The sequence below is a fragment of the Arachis ipaensis genome, chromosome B1 (assembly GCF_059453495.1).
Source record: "Arachis ipaensis isolate K30076 ecotype BB chromosome B1, ASM5945349v1, whole genome shotgun sequence".
NCBI classification, from domain to species: domain Eukaryota; kingdom Viridiplantae; phylum Streptophyta; class Magnoliopsida; order Fabales; family Fabaceae; genus Arachis; species Arachis ipaensis.
The window spans coordinates 150,863,524-150,885,743 of record NC_142436.1 but is presented as its reverse complement, the minus strand read 5'-3'; the positions used below and the strand labels follow the sequence as shown (position 1 = coordinate 150,885,743).

The 22,220-nt window shown below is 35.3% G+C and overlaps 1 protein-coding gene across 2 annotated transcripts; it reads right to left on the bottom strand.

Moving 5' to 3' along the window:
* Window positions 1-16,842: 16,842 nt before the first annotated feature.
* Window positions 16,843-20,551, bottom strand: LOC107641978 (Protein kinase superfamily protein). Of its 2 annotated transcripts, none has more exons than XM_016345328.3 (10): window positions 20,025-20,551; window positions 19,806-19,924; window positions 19,598-19,716; window positions 19,380-19,507; window positions 18,914-19,300; window positions 18,571-18,825; window positions 18,325-18,482; window positions 18,025-18,240; window positions 17,786-17,935; window positions 16,843-17,375 (listed from the first exon to the last, which is right to left on the bottom strand). In XM_016345328.3, the coding sequence occupies exons 1-10, from the start codon at window positions 20,155-20,157 to the stop codon at window positions 17,229-17,231; spliced, it is 1,812 nt and encodes a 603-aa protein (XP_016200814.1). In that variant the 5' UTR covers window positions 20,158-20,551; the 3' UTR covers window positions 16,843-17,228. The 2 variants fall into 2 exon arrangements, with proteins under 2 accessions (XP_016200814.1, XP_016200819.1); XM_016345333.3 differs by having other exon boundaries at window positions 19,410-19,507; window positions 20,025-20,295.
* Window positions 20,552-22,220: the final 1,669 nt, after the last annotated feature.

The following is a 22,220-nucleotide window of genomic DNA, read 5'->3' as shown; positions in this document are numbered from 1 at the left end:
TTGACTATTCTTGTATTAAGAACCTATCATCCTTTTACGACTCCGTGTCATGTTAGGTTACCATATGTACGATTTATTGTTAGTCGTAACTCAAGTTTGATTTCTTTTCTCATCCATATTTTAATCACACAATGGGGTTTAGGGGATATACTCTAGGATGAGATGAAAGGTATTTTCTTTAATTTTCCAGAAGTTTCTATGAATAGAATACTGAATATATAAACGGTGGAAGGGAAGGGGGATGGTTCTCCCAATTAGTCCCACGGTTGACACGTTGGATTTATAAGATCACGAACAAAGGTAAAAATTCAGATGCAGTTGATTTCATGTAAAGTTGATACGTGCGAATCGTTAGATGATTTGACTGATTTGACTAAATTTTTATTTAACGGCTCTCAGATATCAACTTCACATGAAGTCGACGTCACCTGAGTTTTCACCCGAACAATATTGTTTCTCAATAGTCATTACCTCATGTATTAATATTTTACTGTCGTAAAAGCTCGTGATAGAATTATTAATAGATACGCTGTTATAATAAGACTTGCAAATGGTATAACTAGATGTCTCTATCAATGCATATAATTATCTTGGTATATAATATTCAACCAACATCCATTGGAATCCTTGTTAGCTAGGAAGGAGTTTATTTTTAAGTGTCTATTAGCGTTGCTGCCATGGAAAAAAAAAATTGGTGAATATAATGTATTGCGATAATGATATTTTAGATTAATTGTATATATACTAAGAAATTAGAAAGCCTAGTATATTAAAGTTTTTATTAATTTCATTCCAAATTAATTAAGGGGATCAAACATAAAATACAAATGAGTTCAATATTAGAATCTTAGAACAATACTCCAACAGATAATATATAACTCAAAATTGAAATTAATACGAAACTAAATGTATAAGTAAGCTATCCATTTAGCGCTTTAAGCATTACTATGTCACGAATCAAATTCTCATACAATGCATGTTTAATTTCTACGAGTAATGGTAGAGAGATAATCATTTAAAATTAATTTATTTCATTTTATATTTATAATTTTATATGTAATATTTATATTTATATATTTATTATATTTAAAATTATTTATTAATTTTAACAATAGTTAAAGAGTATAAATAAAAAAATACTTTAGACTATTTATTTTAATCTTTATTATCTTCTAATATCTATTTAGCAGATAGATAACAATCAATTCTTAGTCTTTAAATTTTACCTGACAATCAAATTAATTCCTAAATCTTAAAAGTAAGTTGATAGTGTTTGGATAGAGTATTTTACATTAAAGAATTAAAATATAAAAGACTTAAAATAACTCAAAAAAATATATTTCCTCTTTTTAATACTTTAATCTAAGAGTATTAATACATAAAGAAACAAAAAATATTTCTACCTATCATTTTAAATACTAAATAAAGTAAAAAAAAAAAAGGAAGCAACTGTTTAAAGTGGCTGTAATCATAGACATCAACCGATATCTCTCGCGTTAGTTATCTGGAACTCAGGTGCAGTTGACTTCATGTGAAGTTGATAATTAAAAGCCATTAGATAATTTGACTGATTTAAATAAATTTTCATCTAAGAACTCTTAATTATCAATTTTACGTAAAGTCGACTATATCTAAATTTTCACCGGATACTATACTGAGGAGAATTTACTATGACGATGATAAAAATATCACACAAAGTAATTGAAAAGAGATGATTTTTTGACGTGAAAAGATAATTGATATTATTAATTATATATAAAACTACTTTACCATTAAAGATATTGTCTCATGTGACCTATGCTATGGCCCATCGATCTCTTGATCAACAATAAAAATCTATGGATGATAATATGATATTACATTTTCGCGTCCCACACCAAATGCAATTCATCCAACGCATCACTTGTAAATAGGGATATACATATCATCATCGATATACTACACAATTGTTAGGACATATATAATTGGATGAATTTCAGGTATGCCAAAAATTAAGGTGTTTTAATATTTTTAGTTATTCATCTTAATTATGTATATTTTTTTATTAAGATATATGATTAAAAATATTGGACCACTTTAATTTTTGGTATATCTGAAATACTTCTTATATAATAAATTAATAATACAAAGAAGTAATGACTTGAACTCAATACATTACTATTTAAGTGACAATGTTATGCCAGATTGTATTAGTATATAAAGACAGAACACTTAAATATAAATATAAAAAATAAAATTATATTTAATAGATGAGATATGAATAAAAATATTGTGTTTTGAGATACAAAGATAATAAATAAAAATACAACTTAACTTTTTATTTTTAATTTATTATTATTATCAAAATTTTATAATTATGTTTTTTATTATTTTATTTTTTATTCTATTTTATATTTAATTTATTATTAAATAAAATATAAAAATATTAATTTTTATTTTTTTATTTTTTTATTTTTTGTGTTATATTTTTAATATCTTATTTTATCATGTTGTTAGATCGGATCGGAGCCATATATATCAATCATTGAAGAACATTTTGTGGTGATGAGAATGAATTCAAAGACCAAAGACAAACTTAGTTTACAACATTATTAGTGGTCTCGTAGAGTAGATATAATCATAGAAATGAGATTGATTCTTGTTATACTTTGAGGGTGAGCATAGGAAGAACCAAATGAGTATGTTTAATGGGATTTGGGTTGAGGAAAACATGAAAGTGATGATATGGATATAACTAGCATCCTTGTCTGTGATTATTAATGTTGAGAGATGGACATTAATGAGGAAAAAAGGTGTGGGTCCAATTGGTACACGTGGGGTCATTGTCAGAATGGGCTCCACGCACCACATCTTCTTCACGTGTCGCCCCGGGCCAGCCCATCTCCTGTGGGCTCACTTTGCCGTCCTTACTCTCTCCACACTGGTCCATTCCCATTCCCCCAGCTATCACCATCACCATCATCGCCATTTGCAAATTGCAATTCCATGTACAACAAAATTAAAATTAAAATCATATAAGTTAGTCATTGATGATGAGATTAATACTCTATGCATGGGGTTCTTCTCCTTCTATTGAAGAGGATCAAAGCAATATCAATAAACTCTGAGAGTGTTGGGAAAACTCAACACAGGTTTAAACAAGAACCTGTCTAACAGCGGAAGCATTAGAAATAATTTTTTCACAATCTGTGCGATTAAATAGACAATATCAAAGATACTGCAAGCAGTAAATATAATGGCAGAAATTAAATAATCAGACACAAGAATTTTAACGTGGAAAAATTTTCAAAAGATGGACAAAAAACTCACGGGACCTAGTCCAGAAAAATCTTCCACTATCAGAATAATGGGTACACAAACAGTCTTCAAAATGACATTAGAGCATCTCAACAATCAACAAAATAAATCATCAAAACTGACGGAATCAACATAAACCCTCCACAAAAGTGGGTATCTCAAATCAAGCAAAAGAAAAGGCAATACAACTAGCAAGTTATATTCTAATGTTCATCTCTACACCAGAAATAACATACTAAAATTTCATAAGAAATGGGGCAAATTTACCAAGTCAATGTGATCAAAATAGTAATGCTCTTTTCCCCCAATTTTTCTCTTCTCCTTCGACGCTATGCTTCGTGTTTCTTTTTCATTCAAAAGAATGAATGAAGCTTCACTCTCTCTCTTGTGCTTCCCGTGGCTAATAGCCACTTTATTTCTTTTGTTTTATTTTTTTTTGTTTTAAAATTGTGGGCCCCACTTAGTTTGGAACCCACTAACAAATCTCCCATTCACTAACTCAAGTGGGGATAGGCTGCTCCACCAAACCTGCCTTCTCTTTGCAGGAATCAAACTTCACTGCAGGTAAACTCTTAGTCATCATATCTAAACCATTATCATCGGTATGGATCTTCTCAAGTGCATATGACTTCATCTCAAGCGCTTGACGTATCCCATGATACCTCACCTCTATGTGTTTCGATCTAGAATGAAACGTCGGATTCTTGCTAAGATGGATAGCACTCTGAATATCACAAAATAACACAAACTTTTCTTAATTGATGCCTAACTCTTGTAGAAATTTCTTCATCCACAAGAGTTCCTTAGAAGCTTCAACAACAGCAATGTATTCTGCCTCTATAGTAGACAAAGCAACACATTTCTGAAGTCGAGATTGTCACGACACAGCTCCCCCCTGCAAAAGTCATCATATAACCAGAAGTAGACTTCCTTGAATCAAGATCCCCAGCCATATCTGCATCTGTGTAACCATCCAACACAGGTTGGCCACTTCCAAAACATAAACAAACTCTGGAAGTACCATTAAGGTATCTGAGAATCCACTTCACTGCTTGCCAGTGTTCCTTGCCAGGATTAGAGAGAAACCGACTAACAACTCCAACAGCATGAGCAATATTTGGCCTGGTGCAAACCATAACATACATCAAACTGCCAACTGCAGATGCATATGGAATCTTCTTCATTTCTGCTTTCTTTTTCTCACTTGTAGGACATTGTTGAGAACTCAGCTTGAAATGACTAGCAAGTGGAGTACTAACAGGTTTGGAATTATTCATGTTAAACCTCTCTAAAACCTTCTCAATGTACTTCTGCTGCGACAACCACAGTTTCCCATTCTTCCTGTCACGAGTGATACTCATGCCAAGGATTTTCTTTGCAGGACCCAAATCCTTCATAGCAAAGGATCTATTCAAGTCTTTCTTGAGACTTTCAATCTTCTTAGTGTCATGACCAACAATCAACATGTCATCAACATAAAGTAAGAGAATTATAAAATCACCATCAGGGAATTTTTTAACATACGCACAATGATAAGAAGAAGTCTTACTATACCCACGACCTTCCAAGAAGGAATTAAACTTTGTGTATCACTGCCTTGGCGCTTGCTTCAGCCCATATAAGCTCTTCTTCAACTTGCATACAAGATGCTTCTTTCCTTTAACCTCGAAACCCTCTGGTTGCTCCATGTAAATTTCTTTATCTATATCACCGTGAAGGAATGAAGTCTTCACATCAAGTTGCTCAACCTCTAAATTCAAGCTAGCCGCCAATCCAAGCACAACTCGAATAGAGGACATCTTCACAACTGGAGAGAAAATCTCCTCAAAATCAATACCTTTCTTTTGCTCAAAGCCTTTCACAACCAATCGAGTTTTGTACCTTGGCCGTGAGACATTTTCATTTGCTTTCAACTTGAACACCCATTTATTCTTGAATGCTCTCTTATCCTTCGGTAACTTCACCAATTCAAAAGTATGATTCTCATGCAAGGATTTTTTTTTTTTTTTCTTCTTGCATGGCCTTCAACCAATCTTCCTTATGCTCATCAGACATATCTTCTTGGTAACTCTCTGGCTCCCCAGTCTCAGTGTTCATCACATACTCATGAGGAGAGTATTTTTGAGAAGAATGATGCTCTCTAGTAGATCTTCTCAATTCAGGCTCAACTGGTGGTTCAGGTGGAACTTCAATATCTGGTACCTCAAGTTGAGGTGTAGGTTCATCATGCAAATCATCACCATCATTATCAACTTGTACATCTCCCCCATCAATAGGAGGTCTAGTAGAAGGACCAGGTTCATCATCAGCAGAACGTCTAACGGTTATTGTAGGCTTATCTGTCTTCCCCAAGTCTTCAATAGTTTGGTCTTCAAGAAAAATCACATCTCGGATTCTAATTATCTCTTGGAATGTGAACAAAAGCCCTGCAGCCAAACACTCGCAAGTGACTATAGGAGACATCTTTCCCTTTCCAAACTTTCTCTGAAACATCACCATTAAGTGGAACTGAAGGAGAAAGGTTGATCAGATCTACTGCAGTCCTCATCGCTTCACCCCAAAAGGATTTAGGCAACTTTGCATGAGAGAGCATACACCTGACTCTATCATTGATAGTGCGATTCATTCTCTCTGCAACTCCATTATGTTGAGGAGTCTTAGGAACAGTCTTCTCAAGCTTGATCCCATGTCCTTTACAATACTCTTCAAACGGACCCCTGTATTCACCACCATTATCTGCTCGAACACATTTCAATTTCCTTCCTGTTTTTCTTTCAACACTTGCATGAAAGTGTTTGAAGATTTCGAGCACCTGATCTTTAGATTTCAAAACAAAAGCCCACACTTTTCAAGAATAATCATCAATAAAAGTAACAAAATATGATGCACCACCTAGTGTCTTAACATCCATAGTGCAAACATTAGTGTGAACTAAATCTAGAACATGTGATCTCCTATGAGGTCCAGAATTATGAAATGATACTCTAGCATACTTTCCAACAAAGACGCTTAGTCTTTTCTCACTCAAGTGACTAAGACGTATGTGCCACAAATCAGAAGAGGAATCCTCAGCTACGTTTAACTCTTCTTTGCACAACTTTGCTTGCAACTAGTAGAGAGTAGTGAGACTATTGTCTTCTCTTGCAACAATGAGAGCTACTTTGGTAATCTTGCATTTTCCACTACCAAAGGAAGTGCAATACCCCTCTTGATCCAATGCCTTCACTGAAATAAGATTGAACCGCATATCTAGCACATGCCTAATATTCTTCAACTGCAACTTGCATCCCATGTTAGTTTCAAGCCACATATCACCCATACCAATGATATCACACACTCCTTTATCTCCCAATTTGATCTTGCCAAAATTTTCAGTAATATAGGAAGTGAAAAATTCACGCCTCGGAGTGACATGACATGAGGCACTAGAGTCTATAATCCAAGTGAAATCATCACAGACAAGATTCACATAATTTTCATCATATGTGATAAGAACATCTTCATAAACAATAGCAGCAGTTTCTTTATCACTATCTTTACCTTTGTCTTCGTTTCTTTCCCTTGATTGTTCTCTTTTCAAGAACCTACAATACCTCTTGATATGCCCCGACTTGCCACAATTGTGACAAATGAACTCCTTTCTTGGCTTGTACTTTCCTCTTGACTTGCTTCGACTCTCTGACTTGTCGGTACTATGAGGTTTTCTACTTTGACTTCTCCCCCATAACTCTGAAACAAGTGCTTCTGACTGGGAGGAGGCATTAGTCAAACCTCGCTCTTTTCTTCTGACTTCTTCATTCAACATGCTCTCTTTAATCATTGCTAACGTCAACTTCCCATTTGGAGCTGAGTTAGTCAGTATCACAACCAGAACTTCCCAACTATCAGGCAAAGAGCTCAACAACAACAAGGCTTGTAACTCATCATTCAAAGTGATTTCATTATTTGTCAGTTGGTTCACTGTCTCCTGAAAAATGCTCAAGTGCTCCGGCATTGATTTACCTTCTTCTTGACAAGCTTCCTAATCAAGAATGCTTTATTTTGCACATTCTTCCTCTCATATAACTCCTTCAATTTATTCCACATCTTCTCAGCATTCGTTTCGGTGTCAACATGTGGATACACGCTAAGATCAAGTCATTGCCTAATCAAAGCAACTGCATTCCGATTCAGTTTCTTCCATTCAACATCGAATTTAGTACCTTTGGATTTATCCCCCTCCACAGGATCATACAAGTCCTTGCTATACAACATATCTTCCATGAGGGTCTTCCAAATTGAATAATTTTGGGAATTCAATTTGACCATATTCGGTCCATGAGTATTTTCCTCCATTTAATCAGCACAGAGATAAACAACCAAAGCTCTGAATACCACTTTGTTGAAAAAACTCAACATAGGTTTAAACAAGAACCTGTCTAAAAGCGGAAGCACCAGAAATAATTTTTCCACAACCTGTGCGATTAAATAAGTAATACCAAAGATACTCCAAGCAGCAAATATAATGGCAAAAATTAAATAACCAGACACCAGAATTTTAACGTGAAAAATCCCCCAAAAGAGGGACAAAATACCCACGGGACCTAGTCCAAAAAAATCTTCCACTATCAGAATAATGGGTACACAAACAGTCTTCCTAGTGATACTAGAGCATCTCAACAATCAACAAAATACATAATCAAAACTGATGGAATCAACATAAACCCTCCACAAAAGTGGGTATCTCAAATCAGGCAAAAGAGAAGGCAATACAACTAGCAAGTTATATTCTAATGTTCATCTCTATACCAGGAATAACATACTAAAATTTCATAAGAAATGGAGCGAATTTATCAGGTCAATGTGATTAAAATGGTAATGCTCTTTTCCCCCAAATTTTCTCTTCTCCTTCGATGCTATGCTTCGTGTTTCTTTTTCATTCAAAAGAATGAATGAAGCTTCACTCTCTCTGTTGTACTTCCCATGGCTAATAGCCTCTTTATTTCTTTTGTTTTATTTTTTTTGTTTGTTTCAAAATTGTGGATCCAGTTGGAACCCGTCCCAGCAACGCCTACTGCAAGGTGAGGCTCCGCCCTTCCCCTAGAATCCACTCCGGGTCGGAGGAGCTGCTAGTCCAACTTCTTGAGCAGCCGAGATATTGAACAACGAGCCAGGTCAAAGAAAGAGAGAAAAATGATAGGTAGTTTCCTTCTTGCTTTTGCGGGGGTTTTGGCAGAATTGGGTTTTCAGGTGATATTGGATTGGATAGAACCTGAAAGAAGTCATACTGGATACCACTGGTTAAACCCCACTTAATTGGAGACCCACCATCACACAGAACATTCTAGTATTATCTCTATTAAGTTATTTGAGTTATAATTCATTGACATTAAAATATGTATTTTATATTTTATGAATCGTTGTATTTTAACATGTGTCTTTAAAATTGGTGTCTCTCTAAATAAACAGTTGAAATGTATTAACAACCAAACACTGCCTTATGATACGGTTGTGTAAGGATCTGTCGTCTTGGTTATTCTATGGATGGGTCCTTTGCTTCCAATGGCCACGTGAAGGGGGAAGACTAAATGAAAATTGAGATGGTGGTGGTGGCCCTCTACTTGGTTTATCTTACCTACTACATTTTATTACTTATTATTGTTATTTTTGAAAACGACTTTGTTGCTCTCTACGGACCTAAAGCCGTATTCATTTTTTCTTAGTGCGTTGTCCAGGACCTTGTCAATGAAGCAAACTAATTTCTTCTTGATAAGTTGATTCTATTGTTTGATCTATTTTTTGCTTATTTCTTTTATTAAACACATATGTTTATTGTTGCCTAATTACTGAAGCAAGTAAGATAAAATTGTCTACAAAAATTAAATTATATGTTGACTTCGAATTGAAGTGTTACTGAATAAGTGAATAGGGAACCAAAGAAATTTTTACACTAAAAGATAGGTGTATTTAATATTTGGACAATAATATTATGTTCATGTAAAATACATATTAAAATATAAAATATATATTAAAAATTAAATATATATTATATAAAAAATATAATGATTAATTTAATAATTAATTTTAATGATCACGTAATATTTTTCTTAATGTTTCGCGTAAATAAAATATCAATTAAAAGCTGAGATTTGTTTTTATTTAGGTCTTTTTTTTTTTTTGTGTTTCTTTCTTTATTAGTTTTGGGTTTAAAGCGTTTACTTTATGTACACCAAAAAAGGCATTTTCTTTCCTTCAACAAATAAAAAAGTTATCTTTCAGAAGAAGTAAAACAAGAATATTATTTATATATTAAAATTAATTACTATATATTTGTATTAATTTATTTTTTTAATATATATTTTATATTTTTAGTGAGTGATTTTAATATACACTTAACATAATTATAAATAAAATTCGACCAAAAAATAAAAAATTACACCAACAAAAGAAAATAGAAAATGATATCTGTCAATTGAAAAATAAAATAGTAAAAACGTTTCAACTTCTTTTTTTGTTGTTATGTGATAATGAGTACTTTTTCTTCTTTTTTATTTGTTGGGTTTTCTTGTGATTATTGACTTTTTTTTTAATTTTTTTTCTTGGATCTTGCTCGTGATGATATTAGGTCGAACGTTTTCTTTTTCTTATATTTTTCTCCCTTTATACATTGTCCTTTTTTGTTAATATTATTCGGGGTTGAAGCTCAAGAAAAGAGAACCTACTACAAACTAAACGGGATAAAGTAGCCCGTCTTTTATCATCTCTGAGAATACTAAGAAACTCAGGAGGAGATAAATCCCAAAAAATATAGTCAGTTTCTGAGTTTATACTCAATCTAGCCAGGTAATTAATACTCCTGTTTTTCTCTCTATAAATCTGTACAAAAATTATACTCTACTCTCTTCTCCTCAGTTCATTCACTTTCCTGATTATGGGGTTAGGGTGTCTCCCCAAATTCTTTCCCCCATTCAAGAGACTTATCACTGCTACAGAATCAATCTTTGCAATAATTCTACAGAAACCTATAACCCAAGCCAAACTCAAACCCTTGTATATACCCCAAAACTCTGCATCAAACGCTGATCTTCCCCCAATTTTGCAAATAAAACCCGCAATCCATCTTCCTTCTTCCGTCCGCAGGTGGCCGCCGCACCCACTTGCTGGAGGAGTTCTCACCGCCGACCCGTTCGTGTTCAACTTGACTCACCCATGGAGGATGGGTTCCAGCAAATGTTCCTCTTTGTTTTCGCTCCTTGCTTCCCTACTTGGTGAGGTCTTCTCAAAAGCTCATGTATTTTCTTAGCCTATTTGATGATCTCATTGTGTGGTTGAGGTGGTCTTTGATATTGATTATTGTTTAATTCCTTGTTCCTCCAATGCCATAATCTCCAGCATGTAGTAATGAAAATGTCTTTCCAGTTCAACTCAGTGTCCGCACTCTATTGCTTCTTGAGGTTAGTTTCTATCCATTGCTCCCAATTAAGTTGAAAGAATTAAGGAATAAATTTGATATTGATAAGTTTACACCAAATAGTTGAGACTTTAGGGTAATTTCTAAGCACATGTAGTACATATTTAGCATCTCCGTTACAAAGTTGACAAATTTTATTACCCTCGAAAATTCTAGCTTTTCTCGGTTGGTCATGATTCTTCTGTGCATGGCTGTCCATAAAAAAACTTTTGCTCTTTGTGGTCCCTTCCAACTCCAGAGGCTTGTCCAGGTCGTTTTTTCCCATTTAGGCCAGTTTGATAGAGCTTTGTATGTTGCACTAATAGAGAAGTCTCCATCTTAAGAGTGTTTCCACCCTCTTTTATCGTCCTCGTTCTCAGCTTTGGGAGGGTCAATTTTAAGAATCTTCTCCACTTTATCTTGGGGTAAATTGTTAGTAAGTTTCTCTGTGTCCCACATTTCTTCTCCATTGGTCCATTCCCACACCAAACTTTCAGTGTCTATATTAGCTGGGTCACAAGCTGATTCCATGAGAGGAGCTTCCCCTTCAATCCATTGATGTTTTTAGAATAGAGTAGACAACCCATTTTTCATATATTGGATGGTGCCATTGTTGAACTTGGGCCAAAGCTTTGTGATTTCTTTCCATAATTGAGATTCTGTAGTTTTTGAAGAGCTATTACTGTTCAAATTCCTCCCATTACAATATTTATAGGATAGAACCCGAACCCATAGTGTATTTGGATTTTCTAAGGCCTGGCACATATTCTTCAAAAGAAACGCATCATTCATGATGGTTGGATTCCTAAACCCCATTCTTCCTGCATGTTTTGGTTGACATAGAGTTTTTTACCCCCACTAAGTGCATTTTCTTTTGATTCTGGTCATCACCCCAAATAAAACTCCTTTGGAGCTTTTTCACCTCTTGACAAATTTCTCTCGGGACTCTATCATGTTACATATTATAATTTAGGATGGGATTCAACACAGAGTGGGCCAGAGTATACCTCCCAGCCAAGGAGTGGCATTTAGTTTTTCAGCCTTTAAAGTTGTTTTGAACCCTTTCCAAGATATCTTTGAAATTTTCTTTTCCAACCCTTTTGTTAGTTACCATTGCTCCTAGATATTTTTCCAGTTCTTTTTGCTCTCTAAAACCAGGCTTGCAAAGAATTTCTCTTTTGACTGCTACATCCATTCCTTTAGAGAAGATTATAGAGGTTTTGTCATTGTTTATTTTGAGCCCTGATGCTTTACAGAACATCTCCATAACTTCTATGACATTTGTAATCTGTTCCATCGTCACTTTCACAAAAAGTAGTAAGTCATCCGCGAACATTAGGTGCGAGATCTCAGGTCCACCCTTTCCAACTTTAATCGGCTTCCAACGTTCCTTTTGAACTTGGTCTTTAATCAAATAGGATAGCTTATCCATGCATACGACAAAAAGGTAGGAAAACATTGGGTCTTCCTGCGTCAAGCTCCTGATAGGATCAAAACTTTCTGTTCTACTACCATTCCAGATTATATTGTAGCTGACCGAACTGATGCAATTCATGATTAGCAAAATCATTTGTTCTGGAATTTTAAACTCCTGCAATCTTTGATGCACAAAACTCCATCTCAGCCTGTCGTAAGCCTTTTCAAAATCTATTTTGATGGCCATGAACTGTTTCTTCCCCTTTATCCACTTCATGGTATGCATCATCTCCTTAGCTATAACTGTGTTGTCTTGTATTTTTCTGCCTGGAATAAAGCTGGACTGATGAATAAAAATCCTATCATTTAGATGGGGGTTTGATTCTTTCCACCACTATCTTTGTGACCACTTTATAGCAAACGTTACACAAGGCAATGGGTCTAAATTGTTTTATGAATTCTGGGTTATTCGTCTTAGGCACTAGAGTCAGGAGGGTTGCATTGCATTCTTTGATCAAATTCGGGTCCTTCTAATAATTTCAAATAAAATAACAAAGCTTCTTTCCCATGATCTCCCAATTATTTTTGTAGATGAGGGATGGAAAACCATCACTCCCTGGAGCCTTCAGGGATCCAATGCTGAACACAGCTCTTTTAATCTCTGCTTCTGTTGGCATGGCAATAAGGTTCCTGCAATCAACGGAGTTGCTATAACTGTGTTGTCTTGTATTTTTCTGCCTGGAATAAAGCTGGACTGATGAATAAAAATCCTATCATTCAGATGGGGGTTTGATTCTTTCCACCACTATCTTTGTGACCACTTTATAGCAAACGTTACACAAGGCAATGGGTCTAAATTTTTTTATGAATTCTGGGTTATTCGTCTTAGGCACCAGAGTCAAGAGGGTTGCATTGCATTCTTTGATCAAATTCGGGTCCTTCTAGTAATTTCAAATAAAATAACAAAGCTTCTTTCCCATGATCTCCCAATTATTTTTGTAGATGAGGGATGAAAAACCATCACTCCCTGGAGCCTTCAGGGATCCAATGCTGAACACAGCTCTTTTAATCTCTGCTTCTGTTGGCATGGCAATAAGGTTCCTGCAATCAACGGAGTTGAAATTAGGATAATTTAAATGCAAATTCTCAATAGGGACAGTGCTTACTTGTTCTTGGTAGATGCTTCGAAAGTGGTTGATGACATAGCCTTCAGGTCTTCCTCCTTTTCTATCCAGTTTTCATTCATAGCCCTAAGCTTGTGAATCTTATTCTTCCCCCTCCTTATCACTGTCTTAGTATGGTAATATTTTGTATTTTTATCTCCTTCTACAATTCATTTCTGCCTTGATTTTTGCATCCAAAAAGCTTTTTCTTTGTTCAACATATCACCAAGCTCCTTGTTGAGATTGTGTTCAAGTTCTTCCAAAAACGGGTTATTGCATAGGAATGACTTCTTTGAATTCTAGCAAGCCTATTCAAAATTCTTCTTTTATCTCTAAAGATGTTGCCAAAAGTGTCTTTATTCCACCTTAAGAGATCTTCCTTCAAAGTGTTAAGAGCTGGCAGCAAATCATAGTACTTATTCCAACTCGACTTCAAACACTTGAAAATCAGGGTGAAGAGCCCACATGGCTTCAAAACGGAAAGGCTTGCCACTTTTCTCACTTTTGGTTCCTATATTTCTGATTAGCAGAGGATGATGGTCAGGATTAGTTCTTGCCAGCACTTCAACAATAGCCCCATGGAATCTAGTTCTCCATCTACAGTTGGAGAGGGCTCTATCGAGTCTTTTAAAGACCCTGTCTTGCCCTTTCCAATGCGGACCCCTCCAAATAAATTTGGATCCTATAAAACCCAAATCAATGAGCCCACAATTATTTATCCATTTGGCAAATGCCCTACAAGCTCTGATATCCACTCAGCTCCCCTTTCTTCTTTACACCCTCTTTAATCTCATTAAAATCACCTGATATAAGCTAATCCCCCACTCAATTGTCAGAGATATTAAGAACTTTCTGCCAAAGTATTCTTTTTTTTTTTTTTACTTTGAGGACTAGCATAGACAGCCGTCATATACCACTCCTTCTCTCCTTGTTGCTGGATTTTTATATGAGTTTTAAGGCAAGTAATGGCTATATCAGATCTATTCCAACAAACCCAAATGCCCCCCCTCCCCCACAAAACCTTGAGCTTCCTCTACAATGAAATGAGAGAAGCCTAATTGGTGAATGACTCTTCTAGCAGTGTCACCACTACACTTGGGTTCTAATAAGACAACAATATCCGACTTACTTTATCTCATGGTCTCTTTTAAGGTGCGTCTAAAAGCTCCACTAGCCGCACCCCTAGTATTCCAAACCAGGCTAATCATGGAAAATAGGTGAATAACAAAAAACAAACCTCAACAAAGTCACATAAGTTGATTTGCATTTCAATGTCCCGAAGGGCACTGGATTCAAGCATAGTAAAGTCTATTTCATCAAGCAGAGATAGGTTAAGCTCCTTCTCCAAGTTTTCTAATTCCATACTATCACCTCTATCTTCCACAATAGTCATAAGATTTGGTGGTCTCCCTTCATTAGGTGGATTCTGTATGGTAGTTTTTATTCCCTCTTCCAAAATGATTTGGGATGAAATAGTATTTTCGACCCAATTTTCTTGATGGTGAACAATGGTTATTTCTGTATCTGTCTCTGTAGTCATTTTCTGTATTTCTCCCTCTCTTTTTCTCTCTATTTTCCAATATTTGGTTGATTTATGGTTGTGTTTTCTGTAATGTTTTTATCTTTGTTGTTGTGTTCTGCTATATGTGTTTTTTTACTGCTGCTCTGACTGTTTGTTCCTTCTTTCTTCTTTTCAGGTTGTGTGTTGTGCTAGTTACTCATCTGGATACTCTCTTTTCCATTTTCCTAATCTCTTGGTTCTTCTGGTGTCTCTTCTACCCTTTTCTCTTGTTCCTTTACTGTTTCTTCCTCTAGTAGCACCTTAAACCTGGATTGGTTGTATTTGCTTTGATTGTCACCATTAGTTTTTCTTGTTTCCCCATTTATCTTAGAGCTCTCTCTTCTATTTTTCCTTATTTCTTCTTGGTCTTTGCACCACCATCTAGCCACCATAAATATCATTAGTTTCTTGCACAACTTGTTTCCTTTTATCTAGCTTGTTATTACTTTCTATTTTATCAGTGTCTACTTACAGATTTGCTTGTTGGTTCTTCTCTATATTGGTTTGTTGTTTACCTTGATCCCCATTTGAGACTTTTACTCTATCTTTCTTAGTAGGACAGTTGGCTTGTTTATGATCTATCTTTTCACAATTGGAACAAATTTGATTAATACCCTCATATTCCACATGATAAACCTCCCCATTTATCATATATTTTTTCATCAAAGGTTTTGTTACATCCACCTCAACACATAATCGTGCAAACTTGCCTCTACTCCTTTCAGCTATAGTATTGTGTACTTTCACTGTTCTTCCAACCAGGTTGTCTATCTTCCTTAAGATGGTTCTATCATATATCTCTATAGGTAAACCTGGTAATCTTATCCATGCTGTTACCTTGTCTATGGATGCCTTTAAATGATTGAAGTTAGGCTCCCAAAGTCTCATTGTAAGACAGTGATCATACACCTTTCATGACCCTTCTAGTAAAGCAAAATCAAAATCCTCATTAGCATAAAATTTAACTAGGTAGTAGTCATTAGTGAGATCTATGACATTTATAGTTCCCTTCTTGTCCCACATATTCACTAGCCTCCTCTTCATTGCTGCATATCCCAATCTTCTTCCTAGGAGCTTCACTATCAAAGTGTCCCACCAAGATTTCCACAATTTTCTCTCTATATTTTCACTAATAATGATATTAAATAATCCACCTTCAACTTCTTTTATTCTGATTCTCTCTTCTTCGAGCATGCTTTCAGTGCTTGAAAGGTTTCCATCCTCTCCTATCTTTTCTCGTTCCTTTTGATTTTTCATTGGGCTTCCCTTTACCATTTGGGCGAAGGTTTCGTTCCATAAAACTTATCGGCAGCATCCCTCTTTTTCATACATCTAGTCTTCAACTCTTGGGACAAGGATTTGGGTTCTCGAAAATCCCTCTCCATCCTTTCTCACTTTCTTCTTGCTCCTCTTGAGCTGGTCCTGTTCTTCTGGTGACGGACGATGGTCTTGTGGACCCCGCCTGGGTCTTTAGCACCGAGCATTTAGATGAAAACTTCTTCCGTTCAGAGATGTACGGAGAAAATACCAACAGTTATATTTTTTGGAGATGAGTGTTAGGAGGCCAGCAATTTTTGTAATTTGTAGCCATCAATTAGTCATCATTAGTATTTTTAATGTGTGAAATTACATCTAATAGTGTGAAATTATTCACTTTTCTTTTAATGATTAAGTACTGATCAAATTTTAATAAAAATACTGTTCTCCTAAACTTTCTCTTTTTTGCAAAGCAAAATACGTTACATTGTCCTTATGTTTTCAGGTTATGATACAATTTCCTTTTCCTTTTTTGGGTTTTAATAGCTCTGAGCTTTAATATTTTAATGACAGTATAGGCTTAAAATTATACTAATATTCTAATACTATTTTCGTAAACTTCATCTATTTTTTGGGCTTTTGTGTCTCACACTTATCTATACTATAGTCTATAAGAAATGAACAGAACCCAGTTTAGCCCACATCCAGTTTGAATTCCAAAAAAAAGAAATAATCCAAAAAGATTAATCAAACAGAGTATACACATATTTACAAATTACAAACAAATTTCTCATATAGATAAAATCAAACGCAAATTAATAATTGCAAGAACAGTTCCCTAAAAACTTCATAAAAATTCTAATCTTATATTCCAAGAAAAGAATTGAAAACTCTCTCCACATTTTGTTAACTAAGATTGACTAGACTAATGTGTATAAAATAACCTCCAAAAAAGTGGAAGAAAAAGTCATACATTAGTCACAAAACTATATATATATATATAACCCAAACTAGATCTATACCACTGACTTGACTTTATTATTACTACACTCATGTCACAGCCCTAAAATATATTATTGTGTATATAATAAATGTAAACTAATTTTCAGAGAAAATCCTCGAGAGATATGTGTGAGGGGACATCATATCCAAACACCATAGAATAATCATCCAATTCATCTGAAGTGAATTTTGGGATCCTCCAACTTTTCCCTGCCTCACAGTCATTCCCACTTGCCAGCAACTCTAACACCTGTACAATACCAAAAACAAAAAGAATGAATTCATATTCATAATCCAACTATATATTAAGTGTACACCAGAATCAGTTATCAAAATCAGACACTAATATAAAATATAAATTAAAATACAAAATACATATTAAAAATAAACTAAACAAGACATGTATTTATCACAATACATAATAGCTGATTTTAGTAATTAATTTTCGTATTCAAATAATATTTTTGTCATGTGTATTATTCTTCTCGTCTCAAAATATTTGTTATTCGGTGAAAATTCAGGTGAAGTTGACTTTACGTGAAGTTGATATCTGAGAGCTGTTAGATGAAAATTTAGTCAAATCAGTCAAATCATCTAACGCTTTCAAGTATCAACTTCACGTGAAGTCGACTGTACTTGAGTTTCCACCTTGTTATTTACCTCGCTCATTGGAGGGCGCCACGTGGCATTTTGTCTGACACAGTATGAAGCTGTAAGCACCAACCTATAGAGTTGCTCTTCATCATATTTACCATCCATTTTTGGATCAGCTAGCTCTCCAATATTCCCTGATTCCATCAGAGGCTTTGCCTGCACGGATGATCATATATATTCATTAATGATGTGGTTTGTAGCAAGCATGAATGCATGATGCATGTTGCTAAATTGTTGAAGAGTACCCAAAGGAGAAGATTTTGGCTTGATGAATCAACAGGTCTGCGTCCAGTTACAATCTCAAGAAGAAGAACACCAAATGCAAAAACATCTGTTTTCTCATCCACTATTCCATGCATGAAGTACTCTGGTGCTAAGTATCCGAATGTCCCCTCTACTGGGATCACTGCATGATGACTCCACTTGTTTGGAAGCCACTTTGCAAGCCCAAAATCTGTTATCTGACATATCAAACAATTTCTTAAAAACAAAACAACTTTTTCCAACTCTTAATGATGCTATATCTATATGTTCTTTCTAACTACCTGTGGCTCATAATCAGGGCCTAGAAGAACATTGGAAGCTTTGATATCGCGATGAATTATCCTGTGTTTGCAACATTTATGAAGGTAATGGAGCCCCCTTGCAACTCCAATAGCAATCTTGTATCTGATTGGCCAGTCAAGTGAATCTCCACCTTTACCTGATAATCATTCATTCATTCATTCAAGTGCATTTGATAATCTCAGATAACAAACAGGAATTCAAGTTCCTCTTCCTCTTCCACTTACCGTGCAATGCAGTTGCCAAGTTTCCATTCTGAGAGTAATTGAAGACTAGATAGAGTCCATTTTCGACGCAGCATCCAACTAAGGATGCAGTGTTAGGATGGCAGACATGTCCAATAACTCCCAATTCCATGAGGAACTCTTTCTCCTTGTTAGGATCATTGTTGTCCTTCGCCAATCTCTTCACAGCAATGCTTCTTCCATCACAAAGATCACCTTTGTATACTTCTGAGTATCCGCCTCTCCCGACCAAATTATCTATACATGAATGAGAAAAAGGAATGAGGACTGTGATTATGTATGATTGCAACATCACATAATGTTTCTAAGGCTATGTAGTATGTACCTTGGTGGAATTCATTAGTAGCATTGGCTATCTGCTCATAGCTGAAGCACTTCAACAAGGGCTGAGCCTTTTCATTCTTGGACATGCTATGTTTTCTTCGGAATGGTGATCCGAGGAAGGAGGCTATGCGCCTCAAGGGAGATTGAGGCTTTGATCTTCTCTTAGGTGTATCTGTGGTGCAGGTGCTTGAGACCATAGTGCTGAATGTATCATCTTCTGTGCTGTTAGATTGCCCTTCCAGCGCATCTAGTACTGTTCTTGGCGAACTGTTCTGTTCTTTAGACTCAGAGTCAGACATGAATTCATTCAGAACAGGGAAGGTAGCAGCCTTGTCACCTTGATTGTCATCATCCTTAGATAACCATTTAGAACTTGCTTCACTGTCATCTGTTGGTGATAATATAATGTATAAGGGATTTGTCATTCGGTTTCAATTTTCATTTTTCATTCCAGAGAATTAAACTACCTTGAGAATGCTTTGGATTTGAACTGGTACCTTGCTCTGCCTTGGCGAATTTCCCAACCGAGACCACAGTGCAGCCTTCATGTGCATGCTCAAAGCAATACTTGCTAATTCCCTTGGAACTTCCATTCCTATAAGGAACAAAATAAACATTTGTCATGTCTGATCTTGACAATGGAAATTCATGATATGATGATTGTTACATCATCACTAGTTCTTACTTGTTTTTTGGATTTCTTGAGCCACGTAGAAGAAGAAAATCAGCATTGATGGACTTGGCTTCCTCAGCTAAACCTCCACCTACTGTGGAACTGAATGCCACTCTTGCCTCCAGATTAACCTGATAAAGCATTCACATGTTAGAGTTAGACTCAATACTTATTACAAAAAAATTTGGCCATCTTGATCCTGATGGAGAATGAGGTATACCTGCTTAGACCAACATGTTTGTGCAAATTCTCCAAGCATAGATATGACATGAGCCTTTGCTTGCCGAAGTTGTGATTGCCTCTTTCTGACCGAGGCGCGCTTCTTCTTATCCTCAGTAACTGAAGTATTGTCACAGCATGAACACATAGTTTTAGTGTTGAGAATAATAAAAACAATATTGGAAAACCATGTAATGAATTGAGTGACTGACTAACTAACCAAGAACATGCACTGCCACAATGCTGTCATTTGGATTGGCAAGGACTCTTATTGCCCATGAGAGAAGCTCCTTGCTGTCATCTGAGTCCAAAGAGAGTCCAACTAGCACCTTAGAAGGGTAAGCAAGCACCATTGTGAAGATAGCTAGGCTCTCAAATGTTGCAAGTTATTTTGCTTTGATGGTTGAATGTGGTGTGAGCTTAAGAATAAGTAGTGTGAGGGAAGAGCATGATTAAAATTCAGTTAGAGGTGTGAGGCCAAGCCAACCCCCATTGCCCAATTTCTTATTATACTTGTTTGAGAAGCATAAGAAGGCTTTTTAACAGTTAGAATAGGAGAAGTGATTAGTGTTCCTATTAAGTGTTGTAGTTGGGTGCTTTGGGGTATAAGCAAAGGTGGTGGGCACGTATTTGATTTGTCTTGCTATGAAAGCCAAGAACCAAATATATTTAGAGAACAGAGTAGCATCTGGTAGGAAAAGTTACCCTATTGGAGCTGCTGTTTTTTTTTGCCATACTCGAGAGTCTAGTCTAAAACAACTGCTTCATTCTTCATTCTCATCACTTTATCATCAATGAAACTTTGAGAAGACACTAACTGTTTCCTCTCTTTTTCTATAACGGCTTTCCCTCATTTCGCTATCGAATCAAACCTTGCAACGTTGCCACATACCATTCATTCTTTTCCTATACTACCTTGTTTATGTATCATAAGTTGTGAAAGAATAATAAAGAGATAATACTCAATTTGGTCCCTGAAGTTACACTCGAGCCTCAATTTAGTCCTTAAAGTTTTAATTGCCTCGATTTAGTCTCCAAACTTTTCAATTAACTCTGTAACAAAAACTATTGTAGGAACTAACGTGATTAAAATTTGAAAAGTTGAAGGACTAAATTGAGGTCGAGGACTAAATTGAGACTCGAGTGTGATTTCAAGGACCAAACTAAGTATTTTCTCAATAATGTTTCATAAATGTGGAAATAAGGGCCACTAAGATTGCCTTTTCTTTCTTAATTAATGAATTTACAGTTACGCACGTGCGGGTAAACTTATGAGAATATTCTCAATCCTCTAATCAACTAGGAAACATAGGAACATTTAAAAATGGTTACATAATTTTCTCCCTTGCAAGAAAGAAAGACAAGGGCCATTTGTATTTCCAATTGTTTTCTGAATAAATTCTAGCGGCGAGTAAGGCATGTGCGACTTTAATAATTATGCTGACTTTGCAATTTTCATATATGTATAGAAAACTGGAATATACATGTGCTGCCCTTGCTGGAAAGAGATCATAGCTTGTATTCATCACACAAGTCACAATTATGAATCAATCAATTAATACATTCACATTTCAGGCCTAGAATTTCGTTATTATTATATATGTATTTTTTCCTGTACTACTATTACACTAATGCATATATATTTGTTTCCCTAAAGTGGAAAATAAATAAACAAAAATTTTGCAGTTACCAATAAGTTGATGATTTTTCCTTTACTAAGTTTAAGCTAAAGGGACATAAGTTTTGGCGTTAGAATTAGAGAGAGATTGATATAGGATCCATAAGACATGACAAGGTTACTGACTTACTGCCACACCTAAAGGTGGAGGTGAGGGATTTGGATTAGGGAACTGCCTCGAAATGGATCATTTATCTTTCCCTTAGCCCCACCACACTTGATATGAAAACACATTTTGTTATGGAGTTTACACTTTACTTACTTCATAGTGTGACAAATTGAAAAGACATGAAGGATGCCTTAATTTCAAGCAAGAATAAGAGTTGGCACTGCCACATCTTCTATTAAAAAACCAATTCAACTGTTAACTGTTATTTACTTTTTGGTAGTTATTTAACGAATACAAATTATCACAATTTGAACTGTACTCAACATATTACTGTGAAATGTCTTGTGTCTTAAGAGTTAAAAGTAAAGAACAAAGAGCCTTTTCGTTTATTATCCAAAACATATATAATTAATTGATAACTATAAAATGACATCTAAAAACCAACTTGGTTGGTCAAGTTCTCAACTCACTCGTCCGCTTAAACAAGTGTTGGTTGGGAGTTTGTGCATGCAGCAACTCATAAATAAAATGACATTCGAATTTCAAAACCAAAACAACTCTTTAAAATTAAATGAGTAAATTCATAAAAGAATAAAATAAAGATTAATTACTATTAAATTCGTATTTTT